Source organism: Psittacula echo (assembly GCF_963264785.1).
Source record: "Psittacula echo genome assembly, chromosome: 4".
NCBI lineage: Eukaryota > Metazoa > Chordata > Aves > Psittaciformes > Psittacidae > Psittacula > Psittacula echo.
The window spans coordinates 76,132,211-76,151,193 of NC_137738.1; the positions used below are offsets into that span (position 1 = coordinate 76,132,211).

General features: G+C 40.1%; 1 protein-coding gene across 5 annotated transcripts in view; it reads right to left on the reverse strand.

Annotated features, from left to right (window-relative positions):
• The window catches only part of KCNQ5 (potassium voltage-gated channel subfamily Q member 5), a gene marked incomplete at both ends in the record, with an annotated part of 274,300 nt that overhangs the window by 38,167 nt on the left and 217,150 nt on the right, over window positions 1–18,983 (reverse strand). For all 5 annotated transcript variants that reach the window (XM_080616896.1, XM_080616894.1, XM_080616893.1 and 2 more), the window contains 2 exons: window positions 7,049–7,174; window positions 7,609–7,784. In XM_080616896.1, the coding sequence (XP_080473022.1) occupies window positions 7,049–7,174; window positions 7,609–7,784 (302 nt within the window). The remainder of the gene's footprint in view (window positions 1–7,048; window positions 7,175–7,608; window positions 7,785–18,983) is intronic.

Genomic DNA, 18,983 nt, shown 5'->3' on the forward strand with positions numbered 1-18,983 from the left:
CTCTCAGCCTCTCTTCATAGGGGAGGTGCTCCAGCCCTCTGATCATCTTTGTGGCCATCCTCTGGACACGAATCAAAAGCTGGAAGGAACTTTAAGAAGTTCCCAGTCCTTTCCTCTTCCTTATGACAGGCTCAGATATAGCTATATCACTCCTGACATGAAGGACCAAAGACTACTGCACAGCAGACGTAGTGGTACCTCAGGCTGTTGGACAGTGTCAGCTCAGACCTATATGGGGAGAGGTCAAAGAGACAGAGGAGGGCATCTGTAATTCCTTCATGTGGAGAGTGTAATGCGAGGCTCAGCATTCAGATGCTTCAAAAGCTGTGCTGCAAAGGCCAGCATCCCTGCCTTTTAGCACCAGTGCATATAATGGTAGTTTGGTAAACATGGGAAGGTTCTCCACATGCAACTCATTGACTGCAGGCCATGTAGAAATGCAGTGCATATGCAAATGCCACTGGGATTACGGTGCATGGTTATGGTTTACTGAGCATATCTCCAAGGCAAAAGACTATGGCTTCATGTCTGTGTGTGGCTGAGGATCTTCCCTGACCCAAGGAAATGTCCTCCATGCTACTCCTGGCCTGGGAAGAATACGAGTCCTGAACCTGGGGGCTGGACTTGCATGTAGGAGAAGGTGATGTCTTTGAGCTTCCCTCCTGGGGAGCTTGGACCCACTTCCTTCCCGGTGCAGGCAGGAGGAGGTGTGAGCAGAGTGAAGGGTTTCCAAAGGCAGGATGGGAGCTGCAGCGCGCGTGCTCAGGCAATGGCACACGATGTTAAAGGACAAAGATAGACAACAGTAGGCTGAATGCCAAGGACTCTGGGGCCTGTTATAGCAGAGAACACGTGCACGGAGAATTACTTTACATCGTGTACCAAATGTGGGCAAGTTCAGGCTTAGCAAATACTCTGTCAGGAATGAATTCTTCAGGAAAATGCCTTCTAGAGACATTATTTTGCTTCCAGCTTCCTCTAAGTTCATTCCTAGGCAAGGCGGCCAAAGCAATTCCATTTAATGCCAGGGTCACCACAGGACAAAAGAAGGAAAGTCTTTTGGAAGTAATTAGATTTCAACTATTTAGGGCTCTGTAGATAGTAAACAGTGCTTTTAATTGCTCCCATTGTTGGGAGCTAGCTGCGGGTGTAATCTACCCTGAAAATGCCATAGTGGCTAAAAGAGAGTGATCTGAAATATCAACTGGTTACCAAATCTCGAGTTTTGTAATGCTAGCCTGGTCACAGACATACCACCTTGCATGATTATCAGGTCTCACCCTCTTTCCTTGCTCATCTTCACTTCCCTGCCCGAGACCCTCTTGTTTTCTCAGGTTTTGCTGGGAAGCCAGTGCAACCCAGGGAGGTGGAAAGAATTATCCACATTTCTGTGTGCTTTGTTTCTGCTGTTTCCATGAGTTGTGCTAGGTCATGGAGGCATCTAACAAGCTCCAGAGGCTGCACGAGGCCGCATGTGGCTGAGATGGAGCAATAAGGAGGAAGGGAGATGGGAACACAGCTCCTTCCTTTCTGGCAGAGGTGAGCTGATGCAATCACACTCTTGGGCTAGCAGAGGGGCTTGATTTGGTTTGCCTTTGCTTTTTGAAGAAGGTATTCCCAGCTCTTCTCATCACAGAACAGCTCGTGCAAAACAGTTTGAGGCTATTAAGACCCCAAGAGCAATGAAGCATTTGAACAAATGAATCCCTGAATAAAAGTTCCTCAAAATTCGTTTCCAGGCCAGTAACTGTGAAGCCATTTGAAGCTCTGGAACAAGCCCACTTTCTTGGCTTCTGTCCAGCTCCCTATCTCTGCCAGAGACTGGAAAGTACAGAGATATCTCCTGCCTAGGCTGAGCAGAAGGAAACAGCACTAAGTGTCATCTGCATATTAATGATATTGCCACCGAACTGTCTTCCGAAAGGGTGAAAAGACAAACCTTTGGAATCTGACATCTGGGAGCAATCCAAACCTGGGAGCACTCACACAGACTGTGTTCTGGATTTTCTCCAAAGAAAATAACAAGACCACATTAAAGCCTTTCCCCCATTCTTTTAGGTCCTGAGGACTTAATGCTATCAGTCTGTGATTAAGAGTATCAGTCGCTTCTTGCTCACTTTGAGCTCTTTTATCTCAGGATGGTTTTAACATGGCGGTATAGGTGTCAACACCGTGCTGTATTGCCTTATTCAACACTGAACAAATGGGTTTGTTCTTCATTTTATATTCCTCTCATCACACAACTAAGAAAACATTTTTCCAGACAACTTCTGGTCAAGTTGAGGAATCCATCTTTGCTAGTGCTGCAAGTGAATGACTAAACCAGTGGCCAGGCCCTGACTGGCATAATGCTGAGGTTAAATTAACTGAACAGGGTGTGGAGGAAAATGACTGGATGTGAGACCATGAAACATGAGAAATTTCCAGACATCACTGGATGTTTAAGGGAGAAGTCACCAAAGTTTGAAGGTGAGTGGAGGAAATTATTTGGGATCTTTTGGAGATTGCAATCTTGCAAGGACACAGCATGCAGGTGACTGCAATAGAGGTACCATACAAGATCAAGGGTGACTAAGTAACAGACCTACCAAATCTGCAGCAAACCCCTGAAGGTAATTAGGGACAGGTTGTTTATCTGAGGAAGGGAGCTGGTCACGGGAAGCAAAGTGGTGATAAAGAGGTTAAAGATACAGTGAAAGAAGTAACAAGGTGTGCAAATCACGCCTTTCTGGGAATACCTGTTGAGTAGCTCTGTGTCTGATCAACACAGCCTAAGTCAGGGCAACAAACCAAACCTTTTAGAGTTTATTTGTATAGGATTCATTTCAGCCAACTTGAAAAATAAAATGATGTTTAGCATGAGCTGGTCACCACAACATGCACAATGGAAAGAGAGATTCCTGCAGCAGGTAACTTACCCAAACCTAAAATGTAGGACTTAGGCTTGCCTGAAAACAAACATCTAGTGTTACTCGAGATGCCGTAAGGCATCTGAACAGGGACCATCCACAGCAGAGGCAGGAGAGAGACTCTCGAAGAGATCTTCCATGGCACTGTATGCCAAGAAACTGAATCACACTCCTACATTGCTAAATGAGCTAGCTGAGTCCTGTCTTTTTCCCCAGTTGCAAACCCCTCCATTTTGGCTGCTTCTGTGAATAAGGTGTCTGGACAGACCAGCCAAGGTGGGCAGTGTCACCTGCCTCAACTCAAAACTCACAGCAACAATAAAACCTCTGTTATAACTCATTGCTGGAGCTAATAAATATGCTAATAATAAGTGAGGTAATATAATAAAAAATGTGATTATATAACCTAGATGCCTTTAATTAGATGAGATAGGACCCAGGAGGCCCTCCTCTACCCTAATATTTCTTTCTGATGTTATTTTATGTTCTGCTAGCAGTACTTACCTTTTGAATCTTTACCTGACATCAATTAACTGAGAAAAAAAAGTAGTTTGCTCATGCTATCATTATATTAAGTGGGAAAAACGTCATTGATATTAACTCATTTGAGCTAGTAATTGTGACAATATTTATTCATTGTAATATGTTTTGTTGACATACAGGTCACTGTAAAGTGCCAGAACCATTCTGTATCTACCTGTAGCTACTGGATACTACTAAAAAATGATGACTTAGTAAGAGAAGCTCTGTCAAATGTGTAAGAGAGACAGGAATCTTAATTGCATTACATTTGCAGGTAAAATTAATTGATGTACAAATTAAATGCCACTATAAGCACATACATTTCTAGCTAGCTCTAGCAGTCCTCAGAAAACTGCGCATGGTTTGGTTTTGAAATACTTAAGTTTTTTAATTGTCCTTTTGTTCCCATATAGGTTAGTTATTTTGTTATTAAATGAATTTACTTCTCTCTACCAAAGCAAATTTTGAAATTGAGCTCTTCATAGAACACACAGTGTTGTGTGCTACTGTGTTAAGCAGCACTGTGGGGACCCCAATCACAAGAATATTAACAATAGTAACATTAGCATGACGTTTAAACTGCAAGTTGCACAATACAACATACAACTGCAAATAGAGTACTCATATGTAAATCAGGATGCCATATGCTGCCTTTTATTTCAGTATAAAAATATGGGTTTTAGAAATGGAGTCAGTGAAATGACCATAGCAGGGTGTGGGCCTCAAATAATCTGAATTAATGAATGGTTTAATTGATGCATGCTGGGTCTGGTCCTGTAAGGAGAGGCATAAGTGCCTCTAAAAGCTTGAAATGTAAGGCTACTATTTATAAGGCACTATCTGTGCCTGACTTCAATCCAGTCTTTGCTTGTTATTCTGCCGTCACAGAATTCATTCTGGGATTTGGTAGGTACTCCATGGTTTAAGTTAGAACAAATTTTGCAAATAAACAAATCAATGAGACTAAGCATTAGTTTTCCCTAGAATGCTACACAATATGACCTTTTCAAAATCTGCATGTGGGTTACTCTGGCAGTAAAAACAACCATGACTAAGAAGCACGTTATGCATTTCCCACATACTGTTTTACATATTATACAAAAAAATGCCATTATTAAAATGGCAAAGATAACAGGTAAGCGGGAAACTGATTCTCAGTCACTTTGTGCACTTAAACACATTAAAAATTTAAATGCATTCATGTCACACACCGGGGAAAGAAGAAAAGATACAGCACTATACAATATAGGTTGTTTTAATTTTTTTGATTACAATTTGTTGTTTTTCCTGCTGATGTCAAGAAAAGATTCCTATTTTCTCAGTTGCACTTCTTATCTGACCTACGACTCATACATCTTCACTTCATAGTGTACAAAATATTTTAAGCACCAATTTACACAATTTTTAGCAGCATTTTTCCTAAAAATAGCAGTCAGCAAGAAGCGGAGAAGCAAATTCTGAAATAAAGATCTTGTTCCAGCTTCTAGAACAGCTCAGGTAGAAGGATCTGGATCTAACAGGAGCCTCAGTCAGATGTCTGAGTTAAGGTCTGAGTTTACTGTTGCCTTCCCATTCCTTATGCATATGTTTCTACTTATGTACCCACTACTGCCTGCTGGCAGGTGGGTACAATCCTCTTCTTAGTCCTGCCTAAGCAGTGTTAAATCACACCTGGCTTTGTAGAGAGGCAGAGGGTGTTTTCTGGAGAGCTGTATGAGAGAGTCTGCATTCCCAGACCTGTGCACTGCCACAGGAGTCTCTTGCAGGACCACATCCCCAGTGCTGTCCTCAAAGGGGCAATGGTACCTGCAGACTGCCAGAGCCAGGGTGCTCATCCTAAGCTAGATGCTTCACAACCGTGTCAATACAGCCAGGTTAGAAAGCTTTAAGCCAAACCTAGACCTCAGCTTTTGAAGAAAAGTGAAACAAAATAAACTACAGGGAAGCGACTGGGGCAAAACCTTCTCTCATGACTTCAGTCAATACAAATTTTATATGTGTTTGGATGACAGGATGAAAATGTATATTTTATTGGAGATCTGTCTTGATGCTCTAAAGCAACGCATTTTGAGAAAAATATTTCTGTGTATTTGTAAATGCACAAGTAAGACCTATGAGGTCTGGCTTTTCCAAGCTCCCAGTTTTGTGCACAGAAATATAATCTCTAGGGAAGACATGTAACAAATTATTTACCCTTAAATGAACAAATGTCAAATACACAAACTAGTCCTACTAATAGGAAATGATCTTAACCTTTGCTCAATAGGTAAAGAAAACTTATTAAAAATACTTCTGAAGGATTTCAAGCATTTTGGAAGGGGCTTTTACCCAATTGCATGCTCTGAGCCTTCAGATACTACTGAGTCCAGATTAAGTCTTTTCAGCAGATGGTTTGAAGTGAGAAAGCTTCCCTATGATGAGGAAAGGTGGCAAAGTCTGGTTCAGGCCTTGCACTTGTCCAGGAAAACTAATGAGTGCTCTAGTTCGTGCCAGCATTAATGATCTTATAGGCATCATTTCACTACCCAGACATATCAGAGATCATGGTGTTTGCTCTACTCCATCAGAAGCAAAAGACAGAACACTGGAACAGGCTGCCCAGGGAGGTTGTGGAGTCTCCTTCTCTGAAGACATTCAAAACCCGCCTGGACACATTCCTGTGTAACCTCATCTAGGTGTTCCTGCTCTGGCAGGGGGATTGGACTAGATGATCTTTTGAGGTCCCTTCCAATCTCTAACATACTGTGATACTGTGATACTGTGAAAAGCAGTTTTATACTGGCTGGCAACAGCTATATCATAGGCTTTGTTAGGGGGGATTTCTTAAGCTGCATTAGTAATTCCCACACAGAGTCTAGCTCACTATGGGGAATTTTAAAGCCAAACCACCTACAAATTATGCTATAAAAAAAAAAAAAAATAAAATTCACACCTAGTTTTTCATTATTAATTCGAAGCCGAGTTTATTTGAACAAGTAAGCATTCATGTAATCTTCCTTCTTTCAGAAAAGCAGTCTTTCAGGCATGTACTTTTCAACAAAGTAAAACCAACTCATTTGATAGTTAATCATGAGCTCAACTAAATCAGGGCTTTTACATCTGTAAAAATAACACTGCTGAACCAGAATGGGGATATTTATTCTTGCTTTTTGTGCTCAAGGTACAAAGGAAGGAGAAACAACATCTGGGGTGCTGATTATACTCTTTCCTTTACTGCAAAGCTGATGAAATAATTTTTTCCCTCTTTTTCTCCCAACACTTGTTTGTCTTCGTGTACTGCAGCTTACAGCTCTCTGATTCGGATCAAAGCAGCTCTTTGTGGCACCGTGTTACAAACTATGCTACTGAAACGATCTGGGTTAAAAAAATAGAAGTTTTTTTCTCTTGAAGGTTTAGTGGTCTGGTTTGCTGCAGAAACACATAAAGACCTGTTCTGCAGGAAGGGGCGAAATGAGCTATGGATGTACAAGTGAATAACTGGAGGAGGGAGCTTCTCAGACCAGTTTTCTGCCAGTGAAAACAATTCACTTAACAGCACACTAAGCTAAAATCCACAGTATGTGACGTTCAATGCACTCTAGCATAGTGGTTAAAAAGTATTATTTTTCTGTACTTACTGTGCCCCACCAGAGAGCATCTGCATATGTGGAGAATTGGTTATTTGCATCTTTTTCCACCAGATAAACCAGGAAAGATGAAAAGATGAGTACTAAAAATCCTATGTACCAGGCTGTGATTAATTCCTAGATAAAAGAAATCAGAGATCAATATCCCTTTGAAAGATTGAACAGGATGGCATTTCAAGGAAGATGTAATGAAAAGATCTACATGCTTTTCTGGCATTTGAGAAGTTAAGAGTCAAATGTTTCCCTAGGGACACAAATTTTATCTGAAAGTGCACCGAATCTGCTGCTATGGTTTGATGCTGCAGCAACTTCACCAATATATATCAAATTACAGCTGCATATCAAGGACAACACTTTCAACATATTCTAAAAACTGTTATTATTTAACATGGCCTGATGTAGCTGTGCTAATGCCCGTTGCAATTAAAGTTACTTCAGAAAATTTTAGGTATTCTTCTTGAAACTGATAAATGTTTGTTTCCTTGGCCTCTTGTTGAATCACATTAAGTGAAGATACCAACCAGACAAAATCAGCATCTAGGATTACATACCTTGCTATGTGCATAAACTACTGAACCTAACAATTTCCAAGTGCCTCCTCTTCGGTCCATGCGCACCATACGAAGGATCTGTAGGAAACGAAGACTTCTCAGTGCTGATGTTGCAAAAATGTTACCCTGAGTTTTTGCAGAAACAACTGCTATTGAAGCGATGAGAACAATGATGTCTGAAAGAAATATATTACAGAAAAAATTAATGTCCAAGTACCAATAAATAACGTATACAAGTACATGAGCTGAATGAGGGGGTCAAAAGAGAGACTTCTGCCATGGGTGGGAATCCAAAGCACTGAGATTCCTGTTTGAGGTAGGGATACGAGGTCAGGGCTGGTGTGAAAAACTATCTTGGGACACTTCAGGGGTGAAAACTGAGGGTAGTTAATTTTTAAAACATATGGATAAGAGGACCAGTGTTGAAGGAGCTCATGAAGGAGCTTTGAAGCCTGATGTAGCAAACTGTACAAATAAGTAGATGGACTAGAACTTTCTCCCTTTCTATCTTTTCCTCTATCAAACCTGCTATGAAAATGCAAAGAAGAAAACAAAGATAAGAAAAAAAAAAAAGAACAGACCCAGTAGTGACAGTCCAGTGGAACCGGACTTAAAAGCACACATATTAGTTGTCTATGAGGACAAACACTGTGTGGTTGAGGCTTTATAGTTTCTGGACACAACCCCCCTGATGTACCATTTCCTGGAAAGGAAGAAATGCAGTGCTGGGTACTGAGCAGCATTCTTTTAGCTGGCAGCCTGGAAAGTTTGTTGAAGCCCAGCAAGTGTTAGGATTTATCTCTTCAGGTCACAGATTCAAACTGTGAGAGCGAGTTTGTTATGCATGAACTAATCAGCCAACTGCCCTTAGAGCCAGAACAGCATTTAAAGGGAGATGAGGAGAAGCAGCACAGTCATGGCACACGGATGCTGTGAGAAAGCAAATGTTCTTTTATGATGACTGGGGCTGACACACCGGTGTGCAGAGTGGAAAAGCACAGAACAAGTTCTGTGCTACTTCATCACTTCAGAATTAATTTCCTGACCTTCTTTAAAAGCTTAAAGAGCCTTTGTAAGAAATAACTGCTTTTTTAAAAACTTAGGATTTTGTGGTATTTGTATGTTTCTATGCAAGGATAATCTAAATGCACATTTGCCAGTGAAGAACTGAAAGCAAGTTCTTGTTGACGTGAGTTTTGATGCTTTCACTCATTTTGCCCCAAGCATAGCTCCTACAAGTCAAGAATGACCCAGTAAATGAAAAAGGCCCCCACAGGTGAGCTCTGAGACTGGCTGTACCTAAAAGCAGAAGACTGTTTCCCTAGCCTGCTCCAGTATAGTAGGAAATAGCCCTAGTTCATTCTGCTCAGTCACCAAGGTAAGTTGAAATCCAAATACCTGCAAACAACCCAAGTTTCTCTGAACTTACCTATGGATGGCTTTGTCCTTTTATTATAATACTAAGGGTCAGACAACCTGTGGTTTAAGGGCTGTCCTGTTAAATTGTGAAAATCCTTGCCACAAGATGCTAAAAATTTACATAGGTTCAAAGCCAGTGGGATGGTCTCATTGAAGAAGATTTAATATAGGGCTAATACCAAGAGCCCATTTCTGGCCCAGGGAATCTCTAAGCATCAGGCTGTTGGAGGCTGAGAGACTCATGAAGAAATATCACTGTCTGTTGCCTACTTGTGTAATCTTCCCTGACTGTTTATTGTTGGCTAGTGTCACTGTTGGACATAGTATGTTAGCTAAGGCTGACCTGCTTGTTCGTAGGCTCTGACATTTTAAAATGCCTTTGGCTACTACACAGGTGAATCATAGGTGGATACTACATAATTGGCTACCAAAAAACCCTAGATTTGCTTGTAGCTGTAAATCCAACGAGTTCAGAGATCAAGAGACAGAAATGGATAAAGTATCCCAGGGCGTTTCGGCACAGTAAAATCTCAAGAGCATGACAATGAGCTTCAGGAGGCCTGAGTGAGAGTTCAGAAACAGGACAACTGACCAGGAAAAGTTAAAGACACCACAAATTCTAATGGAGATCAGAAAAATAGGTGGGGTGGGATTCAGCTCTATGTGAAGGCATTTAAGTTTAGGTGTCTACATGTGAAGTAGGTGTCCTAACTCCCTGTGCAGCACAAGGAGATCACGTCAACTGAGAGAGGTGCAGCTAATCCTCAGGGAGGCTCCTGCTGGCTGCTCAGCTGACTTGCCGTCTGGGCTTGGTACAAAAAAGGCTTAATTCAGCTGCCCAAATTTGTTTGTCCAGTGCCATTTGAGACGCTTTAAGATATCTGAGACATCTCTAGTTCCAGCAGCTATGCTTTCAGACTTGGGAGGGCTATGCCCTCCACGAGAAGTCGCTGTAGAGCAGAGAATATCATGTAACAGGGGACATCTCTATGTCCTCTGCTGAACTAAGCCCTAGATCTTGACTGGCTATACTGGAAGTACAGACATGTAGCACATGCATACCCACCTACAAGCAAACTTCTATATTTAGGTGTGTTTATTGGGATCTGAGACGCACATAGAACATGTTGGGAAGTCTTGAGCAATACGAACTGTGTTGAAAAAAAAGTGTCACTGGTTAGCTTGGCTTGTCCCAGGCCACTCCTAGCACAACAGCAAAGTGACTGGCTAGCAGCAAACCAGGTATTGTTAGGAGAGCAGAGTGCACTTCTGCAAATCATTCTTAGAATTTAAAAAGCGTAAGGTCACCCAAATATTACAAATTATGCCTTATTGAAGTGGTTTTGGTTACTCTCAACAACTCTCATTAAGACTTTTTCTTTACATAAGCCAATGAATTGCCCTTCCCTTTGTTCCTGCCCATTCCAGGAGCTCTGACAGCTTTCCTTATAACACGGAGTTTCCTGGAGGTACCCCACTGCAGAAAATTCAAATTAATTCAGTTTTGCCAGCACCACGCAGCATCTGCCCTGCACTGCTGGGAGCACTCCGCCCAACTGAAGGGTCTCTGGTCCCCTCTGACCATGAGAGACAAAAAAGCAAACAGCAGCATAGCTCTCTTTTTGCTTTTTTAAAGCATTGGTCCAAGGGAGTTATGTACTTGTGTATACCCTTCTAGATGGAGAGTAGGGATGGAGAGAGGCAAAGGGAGGAGAGTTTGAGGGAATGGGGGAGCAGAAAATGCACTGGCACAGCTTTAAGAAAGCTGGAGAGAAAAGAGCCTTCCCAGGGTGCTGATGTTTTTTTCACACCTTGCTCTCTCCTTTTTTTCACCAGTTCACAATACCACATTCCCCTTCCCAAACACCCCCACCAACTCCTCCGGCTGGCAATAAAGAAGGGAAGAGTGTGTCCATTATCTAAGGCAGCCCTCCTTGGCTGTGTTTCCCTTGGAAGCAGGGAAGGCAGGCAGGCAGATTATTTCAGCATAGTTTAGCTTGCCAGGAACAGGTGTAAGATAAATCAAAATAAACCCTTCTTGGAATGAAATCAGAGTCCAAGGAAACGTTTGCAACAGTTGAAAGTAACTTCTGAATATGTTAAACTTGCTTGGTTTTCTTATCTAAGCATACCCAGGAAAATGAAAAGTTAAGTACTTTATGATTCTCTCCCTGTCACATTTTAATCCAACATATCTCAGGTCCTATTTGCCTTCTTTTAAACAAGAGAGCAAAATATTCTTCTGAACTTCCCTTCACATTCCACTTGAATTTAGCTAAAACCTCCATGTTATTTATGTATTTTAGGAAGGCTTAAGCAAAGTTCTATCAATATTTTCCTCTTTACATTTTAGTGGCAAAACTAGACAATCAGTAAGAAGTAAATTGGAATATTTCCACTAATTTAATAGGACTCAAGTTTCATCCTGTATATTGCTGTAAAGCACCAGGAAAGTCTGTGATGTGAGAGTGAGTAATGGGCAGTGTAATTCCAAACTTCCCTGTAATGACTTATTAGAAGACAGAAGTTTCTGGAGTACGTTCACTTCTCTGACTTTTTCCAAGCTAACATCTTTGTGTATGATCTTCCAAAATGTTAAGCATGTCTTCAGCTATGATGCTGATTTTATTCACTCTTTAAGAATCTCTCCCGTATTTTCATCCTTGCAGATAGTGTCCTCTCTTGCTAATGCCAGTCTGAGATTTCAGATCTTCTCAGCAGCTTTTGCAATGTCCACTTTTGAGTGCTACAATTTCAAATTAAATTTCGAACAGTGAATTCTTCCACTTCAGACGTTTCACCAAGTATGTCTCAAGAAACCCTAGAGACTGCATGAAAGTTTTGTTAATAGTAACTTAGCAAAGGATTTTTTAGTTGAAAGCCACCACCTTAAGAACCATGCCTCCCCCTGAAAAATACAAGAAGATGAGCCCAGGACTCATGTGTGTCATAGATTATATTTGTGTATTGTCCAATTCCACTAAAATAGTGACATGTAAATAAAGACAAGTAACTTGTAATGCAATAACGTAAAATTCAAAGAGCTCATGAGACATGTGCCAGCCTGAGGACCCCACTTCACAGTGTAAGGCCAGTGCTGGGCTGCCTTATCCTGCTCAAGCTTGGTCAGAAATGACCGGTTGGGTTGTCATTGGAGGTGTAGTTAGCATTTATAAGCTATAATCACTTCTAATGACAGTTCTGTGACTGACAGATTAATAATGATAAAAAAGGAGGCAGGACAAATCATCATAATGGATTGTTTCACTTCCATTGATTTTTCTATGTAATTTTCCTACTATGAACTTTTTGGGTGTTGTGAGATTTTACAGTATTCAAAGGTATGATAATAGACCCAGTTATATAGGTAAAAGGGTGTACAAAGAAGGTTTACTTGGATATTGCAAAATGTCCCAAAGTCTTGATATGCCACTGGGACAATCTCTAAAATTACAGAAAGAATGTCAGGATGATATTAGGAAATGTAATTCAAGACAATCTCTCACCTGCTCAAAGCTCACGTACACATTCAAACTAATACACAAACCTGCATTATCTTTCTTTCACATTCTTCAAAGTCTTAGTGTATAAGATGTGAGCTTTTCCTGTTGCCTGCATTTAATGCTGATGTTTTTAATGTCCTTTCCTTCTAAGTAAAAATGACACTTTGAGCTAATACAGGTTAAATTAATCTTGTGATAATTTTTTCTCTGATCTCATCTGAACAGAAAATGAACAATATTAAATCATTTTAGGATCATGACTATATCATCAAAACAGCTTTACTAAACATTCACAGAAAATGCTCTGAGTTTACACATTCTTGTTAAGAATATGCAGGATGTGTCTTACCATGTCTGCTCTGGCTACAGAACAGTACAAAGAGGCAATAAACTAGGACAAGAGTAGGACACATCTGTCTCCAAAACTTCAGGAATAAGCAGAAAGTTTGAAGAGTGTGGTTTATCTAGCCTGCAGCTGTATTAACTCACGAAGAAAACTAACTGGCAACCGTACGATCAAATTTAAGCTACTTTTAGGCTGCCCTTCTAAGGTCTAATTTTGGGCAAGAGATATTATCTATGACACAGAGAAAAGGCACAGCTTCTAGTGGTCATTTCTCATGAATAGTTCTCAGGACAGTTCATTATCCTAAATTTCAAAGTTACTCCTGAAAAAACCAACACTCTTGATTCTGCGGCGTTATAGAGCCACTGGGCTCCATAATTGACTAAGAGCACCAAGGGTGATTTGACATTCATTCTGTTTGCCACGGCAGAGGTTAAACATGCATATTACAGCACAGTGAGCAATTATTCTCACTCACCGAGGAGTTTAAATAAGTTTCAATCCAGTTAACAACAACTACATAGAAATAATTAGAATCATAGAATCATAGAATAGTTAGGGTTGGAAAGGACCTCAAGATCATCTAGTTCCAACCCCCAACCCCCCTGCCATGGGCAGGGACACCTCACACTAAACCATGTCACCCAAGGCCTCATCCAACCTGGCCTTGAACACCACCAAGGATGGAGCATTCACAACCTCCCTGGGCAACCCATTCCAGTGCCTCACCACCCTCTCAGTAAAGAATTTCTTCCTTATATCCAATCTAAACTTCCCCTGTTTAAGTTTTAACCCATTACCCCTTGTCCTGTCCCTAGAGTCCCTGATGAAGAGTCCCTCCCCAGCATCCTTGTAGGCCCCCTTCAGATACTGGAAGGCTGCTATGAGGTCTCCACGCAGCCTTCTCTTCTCCAGGCTGAACAGCCCCAACTTTCTCAGCCTGTCTCCGTACGGGAGGTGCTCCAGTCCCCTGATCATCCTCGTAAACAACTTTCTATTCTGAGTTGCTAAGAGGTATGAGTGACGGAAGAGAGGGAATGACCAGCATTCTGATTTTTCTAATATCTCTTTGTATATCAGTCCTTCCAGTAGCTTCATTGTACTTACTGCTATTCTCAGAACTCCCTTCAATTTGTCTACAATCTCCACAGCAAGCTGGTTGGGACCATAGCGTATAATCTAATCAGTGCAGAAATGTACTTCGAATTTTAATCAGATGCTACCGCACAAAGTTAACAAAACACACATTTTGGAGCACTGTATTTGAGCATGTCACACTATAGAATCATGATAACAAAAATATATTCAATGGGCTCTATACTAAACTGATACAAATTGGCAATTTAAAGCAGTTTATGGTATAGCCTAATGACTGACACATGACTTAGGCCACATGTCAGTTCATGAGAATAAGGTTGCTCTTTTTCAGATTCATAAAAGAAAAGATCTGTCTATACAAACTTTGCCACAGAAACAGAAGCCTTTTTGTACAGCCTACTAACATATTTGGCATTGGCGTATTTTGTGTTCCTGTGAGCTAGCTAAGAAAAACCCACAAACAAAAAGTGAAAGATATTCAGAGAGTTTAAGGCTTCTGAATACCCTAACAGAGGGATATTCAGGGAGGGAAATAATTGTATCATTATTCCTTGGGCACTTGTTGGGAAAGGTCACAGAATAGAAAAGGTCATTTCATCATAACTGGCTGAAAATGCTTTTAGCTTCAAAGAAGGGATTAACCACTTCCCTCTCCTGGTTCAAGAGGCCAAAGAATAAAAATCATGATTAGAGAATACTGCAACAGTTACTGTGTAAAGAGGCAAATTGTAATGTTTTTACCAGGTGGCAGTTCCTTTGCTCTGTGAATATTCCCCTTGCTATGAAATCAGTGGGATATTTCACATAGTTATGGAAGAAAAATTCAGTCTAATATGGCTGAACTTCAACTGACCTTGCATAAGTATTTACCCCAGAAAACAAGAATTTTCAATGTTTTTATCTTTAAAAAGTCCAGAATATTTTTTCTTTTTGTAAAGGATTAAACCTATAATTACACCTCTGAACAGAGAGACGATCAATATTATCACATTTAGAAAGATTATGGATGCTATCATATTTTGTAAATTACCCCATTGAAAGAAGAAGAACTATTTATTGGTACTACAGTTTATTGGTAAGTACAATTCAGTATGTACAAGATTGTCAAAATCTGCAAACTGGATTCTTAGAGATTAATCTGGAGACATACGGTCTTTTGAGGTCACCTGAATTCACACTCTGAAATACCATATGCTCAAGCATTATTCTCCACCTATAAAAAAAAAGCTTAATGTCATCCATTGAATTATATCCCCTGAAGATCTCTAGAGTAATTTTGGAGAGGCAGGAAGCTGAGTTCTGCACCTCCCCAAAAAAGCTGAGCAGATTTACAGCATTAAAGCCTCAATTTTGCAGAGCAATACAAAGCCTAAATACCACCATCAACAACAAAAAAATCCCAAGCAACATGAGGCAATCTGAGTTTTGCATATACTAAAAATAATGGTGCTCAGGATCTTGAGTCCTGGCAAAATTTGCTTTCAGCTACGTCTGAATATAGGTTTTCTTTCTGGTTAGGGATCAGATCTCTCTGCTCAGATGCCAGGCAGGTTATGATTAATCGTCACCTACTAGTAAAAGTAATTGGCAGGATATCTTCAGGAAATTCTTAGGATAGATGACGCTATCTGATTTTTGCAGATGTTGTTGTCACTCCAGCCAAAAGGTCCTCGTATTTTCAAATATATAACAGTTTCTGGATGGAAACCATCTTAATTGTCATTACAGGCAAAACAAGATGGTGATTTTGCTTTGTTTCGTAATCTTTTTTCAAGATACAAAACAACTTGGTAGTTTTAGAAGTAGGAAAGTGAAATAGTTTTGTGTATCAAGATAATTTGCAGAGATAAATACAGATTAGTGTGAAAATCGACTTTTATTGCTGTTGAAAACCAGGAAGATCAAGATGTGTGGCAGTGGCATGTAGAGGAGAAAGAAGTTACACAAAATTGTGTAATACTGTCTAGGCACTGACGTGGAATTAAAAAAAAAACCAATCAGAAGTTACCACTTCTACTCTAACGATTTATTTTTCCTTTCTAACAATGGAAAATGGCTACATTTGTCACTGACTTCTGATACTAAGGAATCCGCTAAATCTGATCTGTGCATAGAAGCTTGGATTTTTTCGTGGTCATCAGGTAGGCAGCACTACAGCGAAGAGATCAAAAGAGATGAACCATCTTGAACCCTTCTCTCCATCTATAGTTTTGATTTGCAATGTATTGGAGTAATCTGAATAAGCAAAATATTTTCATGTGAAATGAAAATGACCTCCTGGAAATACAGACACCTTTTTCCTAGGGTACTTGTTAATTTTATAGGGCCAAAGAGGGTCTATTTAGAAAAGCAACTCACTAACATGCAAAGCTATCTTTTCTGACAAAGAGAAAATGGTAGGAATTAGAACTATTTAAGATTAATTAAATTAAAATTTAAAAGATGCATGTAAAATAATATATAGCATTATTTACACGATATATAAAACCTATATAATATGTAATAATGAAGTAATGTATAATATAAAATATGTATTTATATTATAAAATCACTACTGTGGGGTGCTTAGTTGCCAGCTGGCATTAAACTACAACACAGTATAATATCAACTAGGTTCTGTTTCACGTATTTTAAGTGCCATGGAAAATAAATTGCAGGCATGCTTTAGGAAATCAAAGATTCAAAGATTTTATAACTGCCAGCACTATGAGGATTGGCCACAGCACCACGTCCTGATGCTCAAACTCCAGATTTGATGAGAGCCCCCGGAGTCTGGTGCTGGGGACGAGGTCAGCTCTGTAGAGCAGCTGTGTGCAAATGGGGCCGTACCCCATGGCATGTCACTGGCAAGCCTGGCCCTGCAAGGGCAGACTACTTTGAGCCCCAGCTCAGGATCAAGCCATGTGATACCTCGCCCTGGCACCTGCAGATATCACCGCACCCCAGTGTGGGTCTCAGCCTCGTGTGTACCTGAGCTGGGGTGACAGTGTCACTTGACTGAGGTTGGCAGCAACTGACGAAACACAATATGTTGGCAGCTCAGTTTTCTCCTCTGCGGCACATCAAATAAGATGAATAAGCATGTAAGCTCCTGCCACCAACCCCCAGCACACACACACGCACACACAGAGACGCTGCAAAGCAAAGTGGTCCAAGGGAACATAAACCATATGTGTCACCTAAAACTGAATTCATACACACTTCATTTGTTTTTAAGCACATTTCTTCAGCCTATCCTAATGAAAAACAATTAGCTTGCCTCAACCACAGAAAGGAACTGTATAGTCTTTCTACATTAAAGATGACAACCAATCCATATCTCCTCTACCTTTTAGTACTCCAAGCAGCACCAGTAAACCCCTTTCTTCATAGGCACTTTAATATTCCTTCACTATACCTTGAGTAAAGCTCTTGCCCTCAAAGAAAAATGAAACAAAATTGGAAACAAGTCAAAGACGCTTGTTAGTAATCAAATACAACAAATTTGGACTCAGCAGGTCAAACAAGTTTTGAAACAGAATAGCAAGGACTATTCTCAAAAAGTCAATATTGGATATTTTTTAGATGTGAAAATTAAATATTCTCTTATGAAATGCCAGAATGAAGAAGATGGATTGGATTTTTGTTTTGTCATTTTCAAATCAACTTTTATAATGAGATCCTAATTCCATACACAAGGATGGATCAACCAGTGTTACTCATTACTATGCCAGTGTACTGAAAGTATATATACACCCTTCCTGTGTAAAAGTAGCACACTTTCAGGCCATGATGACAAATATACCAAAATAATGTCATTTAACCTTTTGTTATAAATGGACGAAATATTTCTCTGTGGGCTGAGATTCACAATAGCTCCACAAATACTGAATTTTAAATTGTAGTTATGGTTACCATTTTTTATCCAGTCTGGATAAAAATAACATTAATGGGAACATTTCACCTGTACTGCTAGCAATTAAAGTTCATGGCCTTACTGAATACACACTCTTTCTATGGGCTGAATAAGTCCTCAGCAAACATTTTTATATTATTAACAGCTGGTTCAATAATTTTAAAAGTCTAAGGGCCTCCTGCAAGCTAAGATTAAGCTCAGCTGCAAGCCTTTCATGAATTTATGCTTTATTAGCCTTCTCCAATAATTGATCTTTAGCATTATTATTATGTACCTGCCAGAAAGAATGAAGCACTATTTATTCAGCAGGAATTTTATTTGGCTTTAAGACAGGCTGACAGAAACACATTTAAAATTGTATCTTTGACCCAGTGTTCACCAACCCAATTTGTGTCCAACCAAAGAAACAAACCACAAGTAACTCATGCAGATGCTTCCCATAAATCTTCACTTACTCTGCCCAGTAACTGTTTTCTGCCTTACAAGCCCTGGGAAAACAAGGTTTGCTAGTCACTTCACTTTGTCTGAAGCTTTTTCCTGGATGACAGTGTAGACCTTACTGAAAAAGGCTATCTTTGTGGGGAATAAAAAAGCCCTGAAGATTTCTGGAGGGAAAGGCGGCAGGGTGGATAGGCAGGCACACACCCACCTGATGAATAAAGAGGCTCATTAGATTGGACTGTAAGAAAACCAGAGAGCTATCAGCAAGAAAAAACAAAATAACTACAGGCATGGCCAGACTTGTGTATGGAGAAAGGGCTGAATAATTTAGGAGTAGTTAGTCAGAAGACAAATATGAGATGACAGATAGAGGTATGCAAACTAGCAGAAAATAAGAAGGCCTGTTGGATGCCTCCTAATTACCCTTCCTTATAAAAGCGAGATCAAAAGACAATTTAAATCTGATAAAAAGAAATACAACACGCAATTAACTTGTAAAATTCATTGCCACAGGATGTAAAGGAATAACCAGGGAAAATTAAAGACAAGATTGGATGTTTCTCTCTGAATTGCTGGAATTAATTTTTCAGGGGATCCAAATTCCTGTGTGAGTCAGATACTGATGCCCTGACATCCAAACAAAAACATTGTCTGATTGGTTATTTGGGCTACA